At 42.4% G+C, this 20,242-nt stretch overlaps 1 protein-coding gene across 3 annotated transcripts in view; it reads left to right on the top strand.

Annotated features, from left to right (window-relative positions):
• Positions 1-19,798, top strand: part of RSF1 (remodeling and spacing factor 1) — a 43,925-nt gene extending 24,127 nt beyond the window's left edge. For 2 of the 3 annotated variants that reach the window (XM_088473800.1, XM_088473802.1), the window contains exons 5-16: positions 15-160; positions 3,455-5,319; positions 6,230-6,433; positions 7,427-7,531; positions 7,949-8,028; positions 8,607-8,661; positions 8,748-8,854; positions 10,101-10,174; positions 11,134-11,338; positions 11,435-11,649; positions 12,330-12,524; positions 18,488-19,798. In XM_088473800.1, the coding sequence (XP_088329926.1) occupies positions 15-160; positions 3,455-5,319; positions 6,230-6,433; positions 7,427-7,531; positions 7,949-8,028; positions 8,607-8,661; positions 8,748-8,854; positions 10,101-10,174; positions 11,134-11,338; positions 11,435-11,649; positions 12,330-12,524; positions 18,488-19,041 (3,805 nt within the window). In that variant the 3' untranslated portion in view covers positions 19,042-19,798. The remainder of the gene's footprint in view (positions 1-14; positions 161-3,454; positions 5,320-6,229; positions 6,434-7,426; positions 7,532-7,948; positions 8,029-8,606; positions 8,662-8,747; positions 8,855-10,100; positions 10,175-11,133; positions 11,339-11,434; positions 11,650-12,329; positions 12,525-18,487) is intronic. The other variant, XM_088473801.1, reaches the window with a different exon arrangement.
• Positions 19,799-20,242: the final 444 nt, after the last annotated feature.

Below are 20,242 nucleotides of genomic sequence, written 5' to 3'. Positions count from 1 at the left end.
TTTACCCTTTCTAGGAGCAGGAACGAGCTGGCAGAAACCCTAGAACTTCTGAAAGCACAAATAGACCCGGCGTTACTGAAGAAATCTGAGCCACCGGATAGTTCATCTCGTGAAAGTCCCAATCCGGAGGACGAAGACATCAAAAAAGAAGAAAATGGGGGTAGGTGTTATCTGTCCTTTTTTGGGTTTTTTGTTTTTTTTACCACTGACCCGCAATATAATATACATTTTAGCAAAAGCCTCATTTGCAATTCTATCTCTCCTCTCTGCTGTGGTACACACAGGAGTCCTTGTATTTAGATGGAGTGTAGGCACTTTAAATTTCTACAGAGACTTAAAACTCTCCTTCGATATACAGTGTTGTCCCCAGGATCAATTCCACATCAATACCCGCTGCTTATTACATGATCACCCGGCACTATCCTGCTCCTGGGAGTCTAACGGCCAACATCAGGGGTGCGCTTTGCTTACTTTACTGTAACAGGCACAGTAACAGAGATCCCTCCCGTCTTTAAGAGGCAGGATGTTGGTTGGCCGGCGGGAACATTGCAGAGAGGGTAGACGGAGGGTGCAGACGTGCACTGTCTCTCAGCGTGCATTGCTGGACACAATTATCTGTGTCCAGCCGGCAAGTAGGCAATATCTGCAAGAGTCTTTAAAAATTATTTGTGTGTGTGTGTGTATAAATATATATATATATATATATATATATATATATATATATATATATTTGTGTGTTTTACGCTTTTGATGTGTGATAATTATTGTGTGGTGTCTATTTTGTTTTTTTATTGTCATATTGTATTATCATTGGAGAACATTTTCAATAAAAAATACTCAATTTAAATTTTAAAAAATTCTATCTATATCTAGTATGAATACACTGCCCTTACCTAGCTACTACTTAATGCCACTCGGCTGGCAAAAATTTCTGAGGAGCACACAGATACCCCTTCCCTGATATCTAGCTGTTTTTAAATGCCGTCAAGAGTGAGTGAAGTGTTTTCACATGGCTGCCTGTGGTATTCATTTTAATTTTGAGAATACTTTACTTTTGAACCATTTAATTGTTGTTGCAGTTTATTGGGGGCCTGTGGCATTGCAATGCAGCAAGGGTGAGGCTTCCTTCTAGATTGGGTTCTGCAGCTGTCTGTGTCTGCCCCCTTTTCTGTCCGATCAGATAATAGGATCATTTCAGAGCTAAGGAAGGACGACCTCCGTTAAATCACAGGTTCTCAAACTCTGTCCTCAGGACCCCGAACAGTGCATGTTTTCAAGGTCTCTTCACAGAATCACAAGTGAAATAATTAGTTTCACCTGTGGATCTTTTAAAACGTGTCTGTGAGAAATGACTACACCCGTGCAGCTGCTGGGTGACCTGGGAAACTGTGGGATCCTGGGGACTGAGTTTGAGAACCACTATGTTAATTTTTAGATACTCTTGTGCAAATTCCTTATGGTGACCCTATCGATCACGGGGTCAGCTGTCAGAACTAGACTGGGCTAGGTCTTTGATCCAGTCCATAGCTGAGATCTTTTGGTTCAAGCAAGGTTCAGATTCAGAAACACAGGTCCTTGGTTTCACTCAAGTTACAGGATCTCTATTCTTTCCACAGTTTGAATATGATTAAATGGGAGACTTCTTTCGAGGTAGATGTCTCCGTTGTACGGTTATCCAAGACCACCACCGTGACAACATTGTAGAGGTGGTTGAAACGGCTCTCTGAGAGCTTGCTGTCTCACTGACCAAGGTCTAAATTGCTGACTTTGGTAGTGCTCGTTTGTGAGGCATCAAAGTGTCTCAGGGACACAACTGTCCATCCCATGCTGAATGTTTAGGGATTTCAGTTTCTCACTGAGTTGAAAGGGTCCTAAAAGTTACTGTACCGCTTTGGATACTAGTCTCATTCGGATGAGAATTTCAGCTTAAGTCTTTCAGCATAACAGAGGCTGGGAAGCAGGAGAGGAGACTAAGTGGACTCTGAAGTCTCTGCCTTTTTCATTTATACGCTTAGTCCTAGGAGCTCCAGGTTTCATTCCTTTCAGGCTGGTAATTGAGGAGGCAAACTTGCAGTGGACAGTCTTGTCACTGGGTGGACCCCAGAGTGGAAAACAGGTTTGGTCAGCTAAGTACCCAACTACCAAGCCTTCAGACAAACAGGCGGCATGAAAGGCAATCTATCCACCCAGGTTCTCTTCTGGGACCTGTTTCATTTCAACCTCGGATGGCTGAGTGAAGAAGGTTCATGGATTGTCTGTACATCCTGTATCTCCAAAACTTCCCCGTCAGATTCCAGTAACTAGAAGGACCCTCTGAGCTCATTCAGGACCTGAAATTCCTAAACCTCCTGCATGGTTTGGACAGGTGAGTCATCAACAGCATGGCATAGGGTGTCCATGGACGTCAAGGATGGATAATTGCATGTTCTAATGTGGGAGAGACACCAGTACCTTCTCAGATTTGCAGATCAGTCTTCTCTTCATTTTTGGGCTATGTCTTTTTGTTCTGGCTACAACACTTGAGAGTTTTCACCAAGATCATGACAGTGATGGCTTCCCTTCTGAGATTAATGGGGGATGACAGCCAGTTGCAAAATCGGTCTCGCTATCATCTGACCAGCCAGTATATCAGACAGTCTCCATGATGGCATAAGCAAAGAAAATGGAGAAATAAAAAAAATTCTCCTATGTGGTGCACGCAAAAAATAAAACCTACTCTCATTATAACTATCAACCTGTCAAAAACCAGCAGAATAAAATGAATGGGTAAGAGAGAGTGTAAATAAAGTGTGAATAGTGATTATAAAATGCTATGCCTACTATATCCACGCCTGTATTCTCCTCTTGTAACAAAGATGGCAAAAGCTGCTCCTCTGGTAGCTCAATGTACAGTAGCTGCCTCTTCACCATTTGGCATTGGACTATTGTGCTGAAAAACCGTCAGCCTTCGGGGCTGGGACTTTATTTGGCTTCACAAGAGTTCCAAAGCGCTGTACACAATGTATTTTTAGTTTTACCTCATTCCTTTCATACACTGTTCCCTTATGCCTATTGAAATTTCTGTGATTGCTTTTAAAGCTTTTTATGTCTTATTCTGTAAAATGGAATTTCTATCCCTTTTATTCCCTGTAATAGCCTCGCTAGACTGAGTGGAGGTTTGTTTTCCTCTGTTTGTGGCGGAGCCTTCTATTTGTTGTGTGTTTTACATCGTATGCAATGCTGACTGCTAATACAATATTGATTTATTCTTAATCATGAATTGGAAATCCTTCATTTATACATTAGTAGTAGTAAATTGATAATTTTTTTTTTTTTTTTTTATAAAGCCCCAGCCTCTTAGTTTTGCTATAGAAAGCGAAGCATAACCTCCTTGCGGTCAGGAGTGGTCACCCCTGCTGTTCAGTGTATCATTGTGACTTGTATTACTTTGACGTCGTTTTCTCTCTGTTTGTAGAAAAGCCTGCAGATGATGCTGACTGTCTCCATATAAAAGAGAAGGCGGACGTGTTGGAACAGCCCAAAAGTGAAAATGGCAACAGCTTTAAAACCGATGGCGAGAAACCTTTGAAAACGTGCAGTGAAATAAAAACGGAACCTGCCTCAGATGTGAAGGAAGAGACACAAACCGCCAAAGAAGAAAACGACTCCTTCAAGGAGAACGTAAAGCCAGTAATAGTGGAGAAAAAAGATGAAAAAGCAGAGCCAAAAGACTTAAAGGAATCAAAAGGGAACTCTGACAAGACTGCACCACCACAGGAACCAGAACGGTCTGAGATCTCGGTCATTGTTAAACGCACTGAAGAACCTGTTGAAAAATCTGTAGAGGACACGGGGAAAATGAAGAATGACCAGCAGGCTAAGATCCCGCTGAAAAAACGGGAGCTCAAGCTGACTGACGATTTTGACAGCCAAGTTAAAGCGTCGCTGTGCAAGTCCAAGACCCCCACTAAAGAGCTGCTACAGAAAGAGGATGGAAAACCAGAAGACGATGGTACAAAGTCTACTGTAGGACCGTGTACTGCTGCCGACGGGAAGCAGCTGGTGAATGGTGATTTGAACAGCGACAAAACACACAAAATACAGGATCACGCAGAGAAGAGTTCCACCCCAGCAAGAGAGTCTGTCATTGGCTCAACGAAGGACGAGAGCCGTAAAACAAACGAGAGAAATCCCAGCGTCATCAAAAGTTTACAAGAAGTTAAAGAGAACGGCAAAAAAAGTGCGACTGAAGTAAGCACTGACCCGATCACCCCCTCGCTGGAAGAGTCTTCTCAGAAGGCTTCCGTCAAGCTAGTTCCGTGTGAAGCTGACTTGGGGAAAAGCAGTGCAGAAGCCAAAGGAGGTGAAAGGAAAAAAGCAGAATCTGTTTCGGACTGTGACAAAGAAAAGCAGATTGAGGTCAAGGGAGACACGAGTAGTTCAGAGTCTGTAGAAAAGCCCAATGATCTGGATAAACCGGTCAAGGTATCGCCCACAGATAGCAGCAATGTGAAGGAAGTATCTGGAAAAGCAGAGGAATTGGTCTCGGAGACGCACTGTAACGATGAAGAGCCAGGTTCAGATGGGAGGAAAGCGGAGTCTGAATCAAAGACAAAAGACAGAAAAACTAAAAGAAATGCAACTGCAAGAAGGAGATTACCAACATCGAAAAGGACTTCCACGAAGAATTCAACGCTAAAGCCTGAGCAACCCAGTGAAAATACAGAAAAAAAAGACAATGAATTAAGAGAGGAACCTGAGGTACCTAATGATACAGTTGAGGAAAATGAGAAAAATGCAAACGATGCTGCTGCATTAGTAAATAAATCATTTACGCTGAGGAGCAAACTTAAGGAAAAGTCCTCTCTGAAGGTAGGCGACACCACTGAGCCATCGGACTCTAAAGAGGCAGAGAATGACCAAGTCGATGGGACTACAACAGCAGAACAGGAGAAAACCTCAGAAAAGCCATCTTTGGTTTCAAAAAATAAACACAAGTTAAAATCTGCCCAAGAAGACGAGAACAGTGGACCGGAGAGCAAGGAGATGACCTCGGAGAGACAGAAAGATGGCATTAAGCTGACCATCAGGATCTCCAGCAAGAGGAGGAGGGCAGAATTGCCAGTGGAGAACACCGCTGTGGAGGATGTGGAGAGTGATGAAAACATTGGACGGAGACTAAGGCGATCTCCTCGAATCTCCCGACCTTCTGTAAAAGTATCGGAAGTCAAAGAGCAGAAGCCTGAAAAATTGGAGAGCGATGAAGAGGCGAAGCCTGAGCCACCGAAACTGGAAAAGGAGAGTAAAACTGAAAGGGAACCAAGCCAGAAAATAAAGAAGGTACGTAATCCAGAAACTTTTACCAACAGAAGTCAAGTTTAAGAAAAGTGTTGGTTTGTTTTTCTAGTTAGAATGTTTAGGTCATGTATTAGTTCTGTTGGGGCAATGTCTGATTGACTTATTGTATTCAATCTTCATCTATTTCCTATTAGTCAATAAGGCCTTGAGAATGGTCACAGCAGCAAGAGATAAGGTGCTAGTCCTGTGGGAGGCAATGGCCTGGCCTCTAGTGTGATTCTATGACTGGGGATGGTCCTGTGTTATGATAAGTGGAGAAAGCAGAAAGCTGCAGAGTATATCAGACGATGAGTGATGTCATTGAGGAGGGGAATGGAGGCAGCAGGAAGCCACAGACTGAAAGTTGTATAATGGGAGGAGCAGGGCCTACAGCAGCACAGAGTATATCAGTAGATGAGTGATGTGTTAGTGAGGACAGGGCTGCATGTGACAGGGGCAGTGACTTGATGTGAGGAGGGGAATGGAGGCAGCAGAAAAGCACAGCACATTGCAGTTATTTATAGCTCCCAGCACATTGATGCAGGAAGATTGTAATATTGCACATTCCTCCAGGTGAAAACATCTATCTTGTTTACTAATTTGGCTTTAAATGACAGCTGGACTGTTTTGTCGGACACTTGCGATGAAAGGAAAGTCTGTGCACTGCAGGCTCACCCTATTACCGTTACACTCTGCAAGTCTGCAATACAGGCTTAGCTGTAGTATTATTTTTTTCTATTCAATAGTACTTTTTAGTTTTGAGAAGTATCACAAAACCTAGGCGCAGTAACGTTGGCTGTACATTGTTGCACCAGTGATTACACAGCTATTAAAACATTATTTAAGAGGCATGACCATATATAAAGTGCTGCTTTGTGACCTTTGCTTTTGCTATTGTGAAAAACATGTTCAGAAACCCAGACAGAGGCGGAGGGCACGCTGGACCAATTTCCGATCGCGACGCAGGCGCAAATCCTCTAGTGAGGAGGAAACGGAAGAGTCGGATAGTGAGGATGCTTCAGAGGAGGGTTCGGGAACTGAAGAAAAGGAGGACGGTGCCCCGGGGGAGGAGGATGATCCGTGCAAGAAATGTGGCCTTCCCAACCACCCCGAGCTGGTCAGTACTTCTGTCAATCAGCACACAGCCCTGTAGCAGGTTTCCTCCTCCTCTAATTTACGAACACTTGCTATTTGCAAAGAAGCAGCAAGCAATGTTTGCAATACAGTATAGATTGTTTTTTAGGCTGGTACTCTGCCTGCAATATAATTCTATTCTGTTGATCAATTAAACTTTTTACCTTTTATTCAAATCATATGTCTTTCTAAGCATATCAGAAGTCACTGAGGTGTTCTGTGACCAGGAAAGAACAAAACATCCTATACAGGTTCTGAAACTCCAGATGGCAGCAGGAGAGTTCTAGTGGAAGGAGCTGGGTCCCCCAGCAGCACAGAGTATATTAGGATAGAACTAGAACAGTTTCCCAAACTCCACCATTACAGTCCAGATGTTAAGTATATCCATGCTTGAGCACAGGAGACTTAATTAGTACCTCAGTGATTTTGACCTAACCAAGAATGGATATCCTTAAAACCTGGACTGTAATGGAGGAGTTTGGGGAAACTCTGAACTAGACAGTTCTTGAAGAGGGAGACTTTGGACCTGATTCAAATTTGGGAATAGAGTAAGATGGAGCAAGTAACTGAAGCTGAACAAACCATGTTGCAATGCAACAAATACATATATTGTTTTTACATGTGGGGTAAATACTGGCTGCTTTTGCATGTAGCCCACAAATGCTGGACAGCTTTATTATAACTCTACAATTTAGATGTCAGTTTGGACACCTCCCTCCCTAATAGAAATCTCTCAGCACATATTACATCTACCCCCCCTGCATTGCACCCTGGTGTTGCCAAGACACACAGTGACTTGCTCTATCTTACTCTACTCCCAAATCTGAATTAGGCCCTTTGATCGCCAGAAGCAACCACGGCAGATATTAGGTTGTCATTTGTAACCTGTCTACACTACAAAATATATTTATTAGTGAAAATGGCCCCTTTAAGCATTTTTTTTTTTCTTTCTTCAATTCTGTATTTCTAATGACAGATTTTGCTCTGTGACTCGTGTGATAGCGGATATCATACAGCCTGTCTCCGACCGCCCCTGATGTTGATTCCTGATGGAGAATGGTTTTGTCCTCCTTGCCAACATGTATGAATCAGGTTATATTTACTGTTGTCTGTGTAATGTAATAGAAAATTGCAAAGTTGTGGCTGCGAGCTTTGTTAGAACAGGCTTTGATCAATCGGACGGGGAGAGTCAATGAGCCTTTACGTTTACCAATTGGCTTTTGGGGGGGGATACTCTATGAAGTGGCCGTGAAGTTGGGAGTGATCACCCAGAGACCAGTTCTGCGACCATTATGAACATGGTTGTTAAGTCTGTTGTGTTTTCACGATTTGAACATTGGCCAAGTACATTCACCAGTCTGGCAGTGGTCACACCTGATTGTATCAGACAATCTATAAATTAATTGGTGCAGAACTGCAGTGTATGGGACGCTATCTGCTACCAGCGACGGCCAAGAAATATTGCGCTGATCTGTTCGATTTTTCTTTTGTCAAACAGAAATTACTGTGCGAGAAGCTTGAGGAGCAGTTACAGAACCTAGACGTCGTCTTGAAGAAGAGAGAGCGGGCAGAGAGAAGGTAACGCTCCCAGAAATTACCCCCGCGTAACTGACACCTTTATCACTATGGGTTATATCACTTTGTCTCCATGCAAACGACAGGGCCTGTATGTTTATTGACCACTCTGTCAGTTTATCAGCAGTTCGCTACTAGTCATTATGGACCTAATAGGGTTCTGCGCAGTTTGCGTCTTTCCAAACTTGATAATCAACAATTTTTGCGGAAAAGGATCGTTTGCTACCTCGTCTTATCTTCATGGTCAAAACCGCACTGTTTAATCATTCAGAAATGAAGGTACCATATTTCTGTGAATGGTTATCCCACTCCATAGTTGCTGACTCGCTATTAAATAAACCCTATTAGTTGCAATATATGATTAAAGTTTCTCCCCATCTACCAGTAGCACTGAGGGCAAAGGAGGATACACATAGTTACATTATAGGTGGAGGGGGCCTTTGGGAAATTGTCTCTTTACAATAATCCATAGTCTCCCGCAGGTTAAAGTGTTGATGTATTTTGTGCTAACCTGGAATTTGGGAAGGCACAGACCTGTCCACCAGTCAGATGGCCTAATTGTGCTTTTTCTCTCTCCTCAGGAAAGAACGGTTGGTTTACGTTGGAATCAGTATTGAGAACATTATTCCTACTCAAGTACGTTATTCCCGATTTTACGTTTTTTTTTGCCACAAGCCAAATTTGACGTTGAATTATTTGTAACAGACTATTATTTGTTGCAGGAAGCCGAGGAAGTGCCAGAAGTACAAGAAAAGGTGGAGAAGAAGAAGAAAAAGCCGAAGCCATTGGAAAGGCGGTCGACGAGAACCAGAAAATTCATCAGTTACAGGTGAGATTTAATCGTGTTAGTAGTGGACAAAGCTGTAAGTAGCATTCACAGATACTGAGACAACTTCCAAGGACCTGAGCTAGTCCTTTTCTATTCTGTACATCACTTTCTCTATAAGGGTGCCTGTTCTCTGCGTACGGTTACTGACAGGTACTTGCAGTCTTCTAGATAAGCAGGAACACCGGATGCTTTGTGAGACGGTTAAAAGTATGAATGTCTTTTGCTTTGGTTCAGATTTATTTCTCAGCCCTCCGAATCGGGCACATCAACAACTTGAGGTATAGAGTACAGGGTAGGATCTTGGGCGCTCCCTTAAAACAACTGACTGTATCACTGGTGAGAGCACGCCTGCTCCTATGAGGAAGGACTGTAAAGGTCAAATTGGACAGTGCCACGGGGATGACCTACCTAAATAATTTGTCAGGCACCGAAAGTGGCATCTTTATTTTAAAACTTTCACTTAGCGTCTGAAGTACCCTAACACATTTTATTAATAACAAATGAAGTATCAACATTCATACTTACAGTACTGTGCATACTAATGTCACACTTTCCTTTTTCTGTTCATATTCTAGCCCCTCTACATATTTTGTATGAACACATATCCTAATAAGAGAGTCTCTGTAATACACTGGTGCCAAGGCTCCCCATGTCTCCTGCATAACTTGGGTACATCGCCAGGTTTACTTCGAGATGGGTCAGCCTGTTCCCGAAACTGGCAGCATGTTTTGCCCCAGATCACTCAGAGCCTACTAGTCGGTGTGGCATAGGGGCCTCGACCGAACATTTTTCTGGCAGCCACCTGGCAAACTGTACCAATTCAACGTTCTCTCTTTTGTTCAGTGCTCCCACTAACCAGTGGGGGGGTAGCTTAAGTTTTTGGATGGAGCATTAAGAATCCAAGCTCTTACACCCCAGTTGTTCTAGTGTTCCCCATTGGAAAGAATTTAACAGAAGATTTGAAAATCCCATTTTCAAATTGACCTCCATAAAAGGAAAAAAAGTGTTAGGGTAGTTTGAGACTTAACAATGTCAGTGTTGGTATAGGAAAGTAGGACAGCAGGGTCATGAAAACGGGTGTCCCGATTACCATCAATAAAATAACTCCGTCCAATTGTTAGGTGCTGCAAGTCTGCCGAATTTAACATATTGGTGCACTGAGGGGGAAGCTGCAGAGCTAGTTACAGCCCAGGGTTTTGGGGTTTATTCCTGGAAATATCGACATTTTGACCACTGTATCTTTTAGGTTTGATGAATTTGACGAGGCGATTGATGAAGCGATAGAAGATGACATCAGAGATGCAGACGGCGGCGGTGGTGGTGAGTGATTTCTAGCTCTGGTTACACTGCTGCTGATACACTTATACCAGGTTAGAGGATTTATTTCACAAGTAGCCAAATATATAATACAGATGTCATGCTAATATTGTCTTCTGTCCTGCATGCTGGTGCTGGCTTTGTGTCTGCAAGACGTATGTATATATTGGTCATCTACAAACCTGTCATTCTTTTAAAATAGAGCGTTGTCCTGTTACCACCGCGAAATGAAAATGTTTTTTGGAATCGCCGTGTTTTGGTTTCAAGTGTGTGTGTGGTTTTTACAAGAGCCATCAGACCTCACTTTGTGCAGACTCGGTCGCCTGAGCACAATCGATAGTACTAAGTAACAGTTTGCAGTATTGTAAAAAGTAACAGGACAATTGGAAAAGAAGCAAGAAATGTAAAAAGAAAAACGAAGGAAAAATAAAATTCCAGTTCCAACAATTGAGCAGAGAAATTAAGATGCTAAATATAGATTTAATAAACCTTTAACACATTAATTTCCACGGAAAGCTTACTACATCTTTAGCTATGAGCTATTTGCTTTTAATGTCTATCTAAACATAAATTTATATAGTACATTTTTTTTTGCTAGATTTCTCTCTCTCTATATATCTATCTATCTATATATATATATATATATATATATATATATATATATATATATATATTTATTTATATATTGGGGGTGAGCGGGTTCGGATTTACTCGGTTCTTATCGCCACTTTACCGCAAGTTCGGATTTATTTTTTTGGCTATCCAAAACACGTGATAGCCGATAGCCAATAACATGCCATGCTGAGAACAGAGTAAAACCAAGTAAATCCGAACCCGCTCATCCCTAATAATATATATATATATATATATATATATATATATATATATATAATGTGTGTGTGTCAACAGAATTTTGGATATTACAAACATTTGTTTAAGAATTTCTTCTCCTCGGTTTGTAGGTGGCGGCCGGGGAAAAGATATGGCCAATATCACCGGTCACCGCGGCAAAGACATATCCACCATCTTGGAAGCAGAAAAAACAGAAGGAAAACGGCCTCAAAGGGCTGTCACGAGGCGCAAAAAACGCAGGCGATTAAACGACCTGGACAGCGACAGCAATGTGGATGAGGAAGAGAGTGAAGACGAGTTTCAGATTAGTGAAGGGTCAGTGATTACCCACCTTTTTGTTCTGCGTTCTTATTATGGTACATTTGACATCTTTGATCCTTAACCCTCCGTTATAACATTTACACTTCACAGCTCTCAGGATGAATTTGTCGTATCTGAAGAAAATCCAGATGAAAGCGATGACCAGCAATCTAACGACAGTGACTTTGGCACTCGCCGGCCACGGCGGCACTACAGGCGGCCTATGAGACAAAGTAGGCGACTGAAGCGGCGGTCGGTGAGGAGGAGGTACTCTGACGACGACGATGATGATGACGATGAAACCGAAGAGGATGCACAAGCTACTGGTGAGATTATACAGTTCATTCTAAACTTCTGAGTATGTTTCTTATCTGATGTCCCAGCTAATTGCACAGCAGCAAAATAACTTATTTCCTGTTTTCTGAAACTATGGCCTCCCTCATGCACCTCTATAATGCTACACACTCATTGGCCAAAGAGAGTAGAGGAATCAATGGGAAAAACATAGGCTGAAGCAACAGGCAGAAATAAACAATCCCAGACTGAACAGGAGCATAACTATACTGATGCATGACAATCTTCAGCTTCTAACATCTAGGGGGCGATTCAAATGTTTTGCACGCCCCCTGCTGTGTCTACTTACGAATAGGCGCCCAATGGAGCAATTCAATTGTTTATTCCTTTCGGGCACCCATTAGTAGTTAATGCAGCTAAAAGCACTGGGTTTATCTGCGCAAAGTGGCAATCATGAGCATTCATAACGCAATCCCCCCTCCTTTCTCCTCCATTATGTACATGGAGTGAGGTATCCAACTCAGGTGATCCTAGAGAACGAGTTTAAGCGCTGAATACTAATGCATTACAGCCCGAGACCCTGCAGCCACATAAGAATTTGGGTAGGGATATTAGGACAGTCTAGAAGAAGGACTCGCATTAGAAAGGTACAAAACTTGCAGTAAAGTCTGAGATTGCAGCTTTAACAACTGGCATTTCTATGTCACTGCAGAGACTGAAGAGAGTAGTGATTACAGCGATGACTACCTGGACACCAGGAGGAGGAGATCACGGAGAAATCAGAAGCGGCAAGTCAACTACAAGGAGGATTCCGAAAGTGACGGCTCGCAGAAAGGAGCTCGCTGCGGACGCGGGAAAGAGATGAGACGAGTACTTAAACGTAGATTCTCCAGCTCCGAAAGCAATGGTGCGTCCCAGCCTTAGTTATTCCAAGCGAGGACATGTACCTAGGCACATTATCATCCCCATCTACTAGTTCCATTAGGCATGTATTGCTGTCGTCTATTCTGCAGCACATGTAGCTCTATATACTAAAGCAGTAATGGAGGGACGTGAGATCCCTCACAGGTTCGCATTTCCTTGGACAGTCCTGTCCCCCACTAGACCCAATCACAGGTTCACCTCTTCTTAACCCATCATTTTTCAGGCATTGAAAGTAGATATCGGCCATAATTTCAGGCACTACAAGGATACAAAAGAGTTTTCATCTAACCTTACTGACTGCACATTCTCCTACCTAAGCCCTCTTTGTACTGCAGAACTTAGCTTTATTAACATAAGCCTGACCAGCATTATTAACCAACTGCCACTCACTTGCTGTTTTCATTATGTCACCTGCGGGTACACAAGATTAAGCATACACGCTATGCGATCTGCATCGGAACGACGACGTGCAGTGGATCGTAGTGTACCCAACTTAACTCCCATTACCCATTCTTTGTGTTGTCTATCTATCATCTAAATCACTTCAACCTGCCAACACTGCATGTGTAGTGAGCTTGACTGTACACGGACAATAGGAAATACAAGCATCTAGACGACTTGTATATTTCTGTAACAATGTCAAAGGTCTGCTTTGTTTCTTGCGTCTATGCATTATTGTGTTTATTTTTTCACCAGCTGCACATAGGTATCTTTGCACTTCCCTGATAGGGGACATTTTAGGCCAACAAACCCATTTTTTTCCTCCTTTACATGCAGGGAGATATAAGGGTGACTTTTATGTCACCTCTGGGAGGCTGGACCACTTGTTTATAAACCATTACTCAGCTGCTGCCACTCAGTTTCTCTCCTTAATGCCCCGTAGGAGTGTCGGGGTGCTCAACGCAGAACCCCCTCATCCTCCGTCTTTCATGCTCTGGTCCATGCTACAAGTCATATGAGCGTTACCAGCCCTGGGTGAGGGGTTCTTTATTGCTGTAAGGAGGGAGGGTTACATGGCCCACCTAGTCATTCAGTATTCCAGACTCCACAGTGAATTTCATTTTGCCTAGGAGTAGTGTGATTCAGCTGATCTATTTAGCTCAGGAAGAGGGATACCTAGGCTAGGTAATGAGTCTTGTACATGCCAGCCACTCAGAAGGGTTCATTCCTCCACGGGCTATGTGTCCGTGCAGACAAAAAGCTAGGGAGGGCAGGAGAGGAGCAGTCCGGCCTCAGTACAGCTTACGTTCTACCTTCAGAAGCCTAGCATTGACCGGGGTACACAGTGATGGCTGACCAACACTGTGTCCTGAATTAAGGTGCTCCAGTGAGACTGAGAACTACTTCTATTATTCTTCTCTATATGCTCTATCCTAGCGATGGACAACAGGTGGGCCCTAAGGACACATGCAGCTCCTCCAAGCATTCACTTGCAGCCCCCAGCCTCCTTCCTGCTTTGTCGTCATTTTTATAGCTTGTAACACCGTTTTAAGAAGCCTGCTAATATTTTATTTATTGATGGTTGTCTTTTATTAAACATATTGACTTAACTTATTACTTAGATTAAGGGAAATGTGCGGCCCATATGTATGTTAGGGGCCTTCTCAATGCAGCCCCTGAATTGTATCCGGATGCCTCTCACCCCTCTATACTGATAGCTTAGCTATCAGTATAGTTAATCCTGGATGAACTAGTTTTCTAGTTTAAAAATGTAGAGGTGCAGGGTATCTGCTTTTAGGAGTCTGCACCTAAGAACTGGTGTAAACCTTTCACCCTACTGGCTCAAAATGCCAAAAAATCAGCCATTTGACATCTAAGAACCTCTGTTACTTTCCTTATGGCCAATAATAGACCCGCAAATCGCCATTTATAATTGAATCTTGCAGGTGCTGGCATTGCTCGAGCAACAGCAGACATCGTTAATGATCCACAGGAGCGCACATCGTTAACGGTATCGTGCATACACACTGGACAATATGAACGATTATCGTTATCGTCCATATCGCTCACTTTATCGTCTAGTGTGTATGAGCCATTAGGCTCCTGGGCAATATCTGACAGATCTGTAGTGGAGCCTTCCTTGAACAAGGTTGAATCCAGGTTTTCTACAATGATGTAGCCCGACACCATTTGTATTGTGATAAGTTATCAACCATCATTGACCAAGGAACCGTTGCCGAAAATTACTCTGACCCATGGAATCCTCCACCCTCTCCTGTAGACCATCTATTTAATAATTTTGATATCAGCGGAATGGGCAGAACCCTATAAAGGCTATACATTGTATATTGTCTTCATGTAACTATACAGAAGGTATTTGAAAAGTAACCATGTTATAAAGTGGGATTTTTGTACATGCGTTAGACCCTTTTCTCTTGATCTGTTGGAGCACACAGACTGTGGGTTTGGGGGATATAAATACTCAGATGGCATTTAGGAATTTCAAAAAATATGTATCAAACCTAAAAAGCTGAGAAGTTTCAACCAATCGGCTTGTACCTGTCATCCTATAGAATTTACTAGATAAATGCTAGCTCCTGTCATGGGCAACTTTACTTTTGATACATCTCCCCCTTAGATCAAAATCTGCGCACCGATATAAGCTCTGCCCCTTATATAATCTTCCTCTGCAAGAAGCTCAGCTATTCTCTTAACCGGAGTGGAGCAAAACATCAAGCAAAGAGAAAAACAATCTTCTCTGAAAACTGGAGTTTAAAGGTTTTGCATATATACATTATTAGGGAAGATGGTCTGGACCTTTAATCATTTAACGTGTGCAGTTCCACTTGAAGGCTTTCCCTAATAACTGCATATCGAAATGGAAATCTCTCCGTCGCCTGGCCAGTCATTTCATCGCACTGTCTCCAAGGACATGCCAATTGCTTCTCTGAACGTTGGCCACCTCAACAAAGGTCACCCCTTTGCAATTTGGGTCTGGACATTTGTGGCTTTTGGGCTGGCGGAATGTCTCTCCTTATTCTTGTTTATAAGACTTCGAAGGAATAAAGGATGCTGATAAATGTGCTAGGACCAACAGTTCTGAGAAGCAATATAGACCTTAATAATGGCTTCTTATGAGTCTATCATGGCTTCCAACAAGAAATACCTTTAGCTGTCATGTATCAAACAGCAGTCCTAGGAAATCCATGGTCTGAGAAGGTACTAAATCAGGGGTTCCCAACCAGGGTCCTCAAGGCATACTAACAGTCCAGTTTTCAAGGATAGCCATACTTGATCACAGGTGTCTTAATTAGTACCTCAGTTATTTTGATTTAACCATCTGTACTCAAGCATGGATATCACTAAAACCTGAACTGTTGGTGTGCCTTGAGGACCGAGGTTGGGAAACACTGTACTAGACTCTATCTTTGTAACACCAGTCTTAGGAAATCCATGATCTGAGAAGGTACTAAATTATATATTTGTAACAGCAACCCCAGGAAATCCATGCCTCTGCCAAATGTCTAACCCTAAACCACATACTTTAAGCCTATAAAATCTTGAAAAACCATGTGTCAATCTTTTGACCCAGTCAACATATTGTTTGTCAACAATTTGGTGTCAACCTATTGACTGTCTATCTAGACACTGTAGATCTTCCATCCACATACCGCCAGACTATATGATTGAGCCAGAAACTGGAAATGATGTGCCTGAACTGCCAATCTGAGAAGCCTTTTGGTGAGCTTTCCCGTATGAGCATTCTTGGTGTTTAACTCGATAATGAACTTGTTCAGATACAACGACCAACCTCAGAAACTCCTATCTTGAATTCATCCAAAGTTGGAGGTTTAAGGATTTCACATTTAAATTGGGTCAAACAGATCGGTCTGGCTTTCAAACCAATACCTTCTGCTTTTTTTTTTCCGGTATTGGAATGACCATCCCAGAGGTGACTAATGATAGTCTTGCTTCAGAGAGCTTAGGTATCTTATTTGGTCTCAAGGAAGGCCTTTGTTGAATCAGTCAGTATGAGGTCCTCAAGAGATCCGACATATCCCTGATGTGATTCATCTCACCCAAGCATCTAACGTGGTATTGAACTACTAACCAGAGAAGGATAAGTAGGTACTCCTGTGTGGGCAGACTGTCCGCTCCCTAGACCATGACCACAGTAGCTGAAATCTCTGCTCCAGAAAGCTTAGCATTTAAAGTTGCACCCCAGATATTCGGACACCTCGTGAATTTGCTCAACCAAGGTAAGCAATTCAGCCCTAGGTTTACCTGACTGAAACCTTCAGCAGCTGCCCAAATCACTTTATTACATTGTTAACCTAACTCAAGGCTAGAATGGGTCTACGATAGGCCCTGTTGCATTATATATAAACTTAAGGATGACCTTGTATTCTGTCTGTCTGGCATCCCTAATAGCTGCTGCATTTAGGATCAGACTAGTCGTCTGGCACAAGCACACTATAAGGGGTGCCCATCTTGGGAGGGAATTCCCATGTTTTCGTATCCTCGCTTGGGAGGGAGGATAAACGGTATGAAGTGGTATGGTCCACACTTCACAGCAGAGGAGATGAAAAGTAAATGGATTGTAATTTATTCTAAAACAGAAAACGGTCTGTAGCCTTCGCCTGCTTGCTGTTCTGTAGGTTAAGATATTGTTGCATAATCCATACTGAGGGGGCAATATGGCAAACTTTCTAGTGGGTGGAGAAGTTGCCCATAACAACTGATCAGCTTCTATCATTGTGTAGAATGTACTTGATAAACTATACTTAGTAGATGTCCACTTCTCCACTCTTTAGAGCTTTCGATAAATTTCCGCCTATTGGTGGTGGTCTTTCTGCAAGGGGAAGGCCGTTAAGGAGGAAGTGCTTCCTGTCATGGGATTAGCCGCTCCACTCGGCACAATCATGGCCTCCGTCCCTGAAAATGGTCACTGTTCCCGGTGGAACGGAATAAGGTTCTTGGATACAGAAGGTTAATTAAGCCACACAAACCAGTATCTTGAAAAAAAGATATAATTTATTACAACAAATAACAATATATCAAAGAATAATAGTTACTTAGCTTCGGAATATAAATGTTTACACGATCCAGGAGCCTCGTCTCTCAGAATGGAGAGCTGGAATGAACAATATCCTGGCCACCAACTACTGCAGTCTTGGTCCAGGCTTAGGGCAGGGCACTGGAATCTTCTTTGTCTCCTGTTTATATAGTATCCTACTTGTCATACCCACCTAACTCTTACTAATATGGGCATAAACCTACTTCAAAGTACTTTATTGGTTAACTACTGATAAGGACTTTCTAAAACTTAACGCAAGTATACATCGCAGTAGACAACGCCTTGTGGATTTATGGCCTGTCTGCTTCCCACTTTCCTCTACCACTTCATGCCTGATACACCACCTCATGCCTGATACACACATAAGAACCATGAATAGAAATGGCTGTCAGTAGCCATTTTGCTATCACAATACAGTCGCATGAAATGTTAGTCCACTGGGAGTTGTCAGAGCTGCAACCCTTACCTGATCCGCTTCTTTTACGGCTACACCCTTCCCTAGTATTTAGGTTCTGGGACCTGATCAAGACCTTCACCGTTCTCACTACCAGTGGGATTATAGGATTTTCTTACCAACCTTTGTGCAGTCCGGTAATATGATTTGTGAAATATGCCTGTAATTTAATGTCGTCATGTTTACAATATCTATTAATGGTCCATGTTCCTTCCTGGTCTTTCTTTCAGTCTTTCTCTGTGGGACCATGTATTGTGATCTTTCACTGTCCATTGTTTTGCTATTATATTATATTGGAGTAATTGACAAAGTCTGTCCATAGAGATTGGTCTCTACATGGGCTTTCATTTGCCCTTCCTCTCACCTGTCAAGAACTGAAATACATAATGAGCATAGGCACACAGATATTGTTGTGATTGTGCTGTGTATTTATTTCCAGTGTGAGTTAACTGTAATTACCATTTTACCTTTTCAGCGAGTGATTCTTCCCGGGCCTCTGATGAAAAGCCTCGCAACGCAAGGAAGAACTTGCTGAGAAAACGCATCAGAAGTTCAGACGACGACCTCTCGGAGGAGGAGGAGGAGAAACCTGTCCGGAAGCGACTGAATCGCATTGAGACGGATGAAGAGGAGGAAGGAGACGCCAAGGTTTGCAGCGACAAAAAGCCTCCCACAGAGGATAAGCCCCCCGCGTCCAGCACCATCCCGGAGAGCACTAAAAAGCCCTGTTATCGGATAGAGAGCGACGACGATGACTTTGAAACTGTTACAAAAGACGGAAGCCCCTTGGACTACAGCTTGGTGGATTTGCCTTCCACGAACGGACAAAGCCCAGAAAAAACTATTGAAACTTTAATTGGGAAACCAAGCGAAAAGAGTCAGACTTCTAAGGACACTTCAGCCACAGTCAGCCAGGCTTCCAATGGGACAGGTAGCAGTCAGGAAGCTGTAGTGCCGGAGGAAGATGAGGATGAACTCTTGCGAGTAACTGACCTTGTGGATTACGTCTGTAACAGTGAACAGTTATAAGACCCAACCTCTTCCATATTTGTGCTAATTTATTCCACAGTAGCTCATACCAGCGGGCCAGTTTTATTCCTTCTCGTCACTACAGATTTTACCTTTTTATAGAAGCGGACCTTTGACCAGTCATGCAGTCTTTCTGTGAAGTGACCAGTTTTTGAACTTTCAAAAGATAATTTCTGTACATTTATTATTATTAATTTTTTTTTTTTTTTAAATCATTTTCTCTCATTGCATTTGTGGTCATGGGTAATTTCACTGACTGAAACCACCTTTTAGAATGAAAGAAAAGCAACAACAGAAGCTTGTGGTTCCTTGGGAAATGTGTGAATAAGGGCGGGGAGGGCAGAGCGCATTCCAAATTCCCCCAATAAATAAACAATTATTTTTCTTTAGGGCGCAGAATCCAAACAGGAAAAAAAATGGGGGGGGGGTAAAATGGGGGAGCAAGCACTTGGTGCTTTTAGCTTTTTTTTTCATACGAGATATATATTCTATTTAATTACTCAGTACTTAGGTTAAACAGTCAGTTATAAATAAAAATTACCAACTACTTTACTGTTGCTTTGTGAGTCTTAGATATATGGTTGGTCGCCCCATTTTTTTTTTGTATACGTAGTCTAGATTTCACAGTGACCACAAGATGTATATTTAACCACTTCTGTGTCAGAAGGCCCCTATAACATGTTATGTTGCAACTTGCTGCTGTCATTTCTAAAGTTGATCCAGAAAAAAAAAAAAAAAAATTGCCGTTTTTGTTTTCTTTTGTTCTTGTTTTTCTTTGCCTGCGTAAAGACCGGGATGACAAGTGTGTTTTGTTACACGGAGTCTTTTTTTTTTTTATATTGGTGAGACACACATGGTAAGGTGGTTGTTTAACCTGCCTTCTGTTGTGATAGTTGTAAGGCTTCTACTGGCACCAATCTGAATTCTGGAGAGTGAACTCACTGACTGTTCACTATTGTTTAGTACTGGCCATTAGTGAGTGTCGTCGTTTATAGTGGCAGAAAAGGAACACATTGTGGGCTTCCTCAAGGGTGATAAAATTTGGTATAATCGGTTGCAATGGTGACACCCAGGATTCATATACTTATTTGGTAGAAAATCTTTAAAAACATCAACACTTGGGCCTCAGACTAAAAAGTTTTCAGTGATGAACATAGGTTGGAATAAGGATCAGTGATGGCTATTCTAAGGGCATGCTAGA

This window comes from Taudactylus pleione, unplaced genomic scaffold (genome assembly GCF_031769625.1).
Source record: "Taudactylus pleione unplaced genomic scaffold, aTauple2 ptg000140l, whole genome shotgun sequence".
Classification (NCBI taxonomy): Eukaryota; Metazoa; Chordata; class Amphibia; order Anura; family Myobatrachidae; genus Taudactylus; species Taudactylus pleione.
Note: the sequence above shows the minus strand (reverse complement) of the source record. Positions and strands in the feature narration are given on the sequence as shown.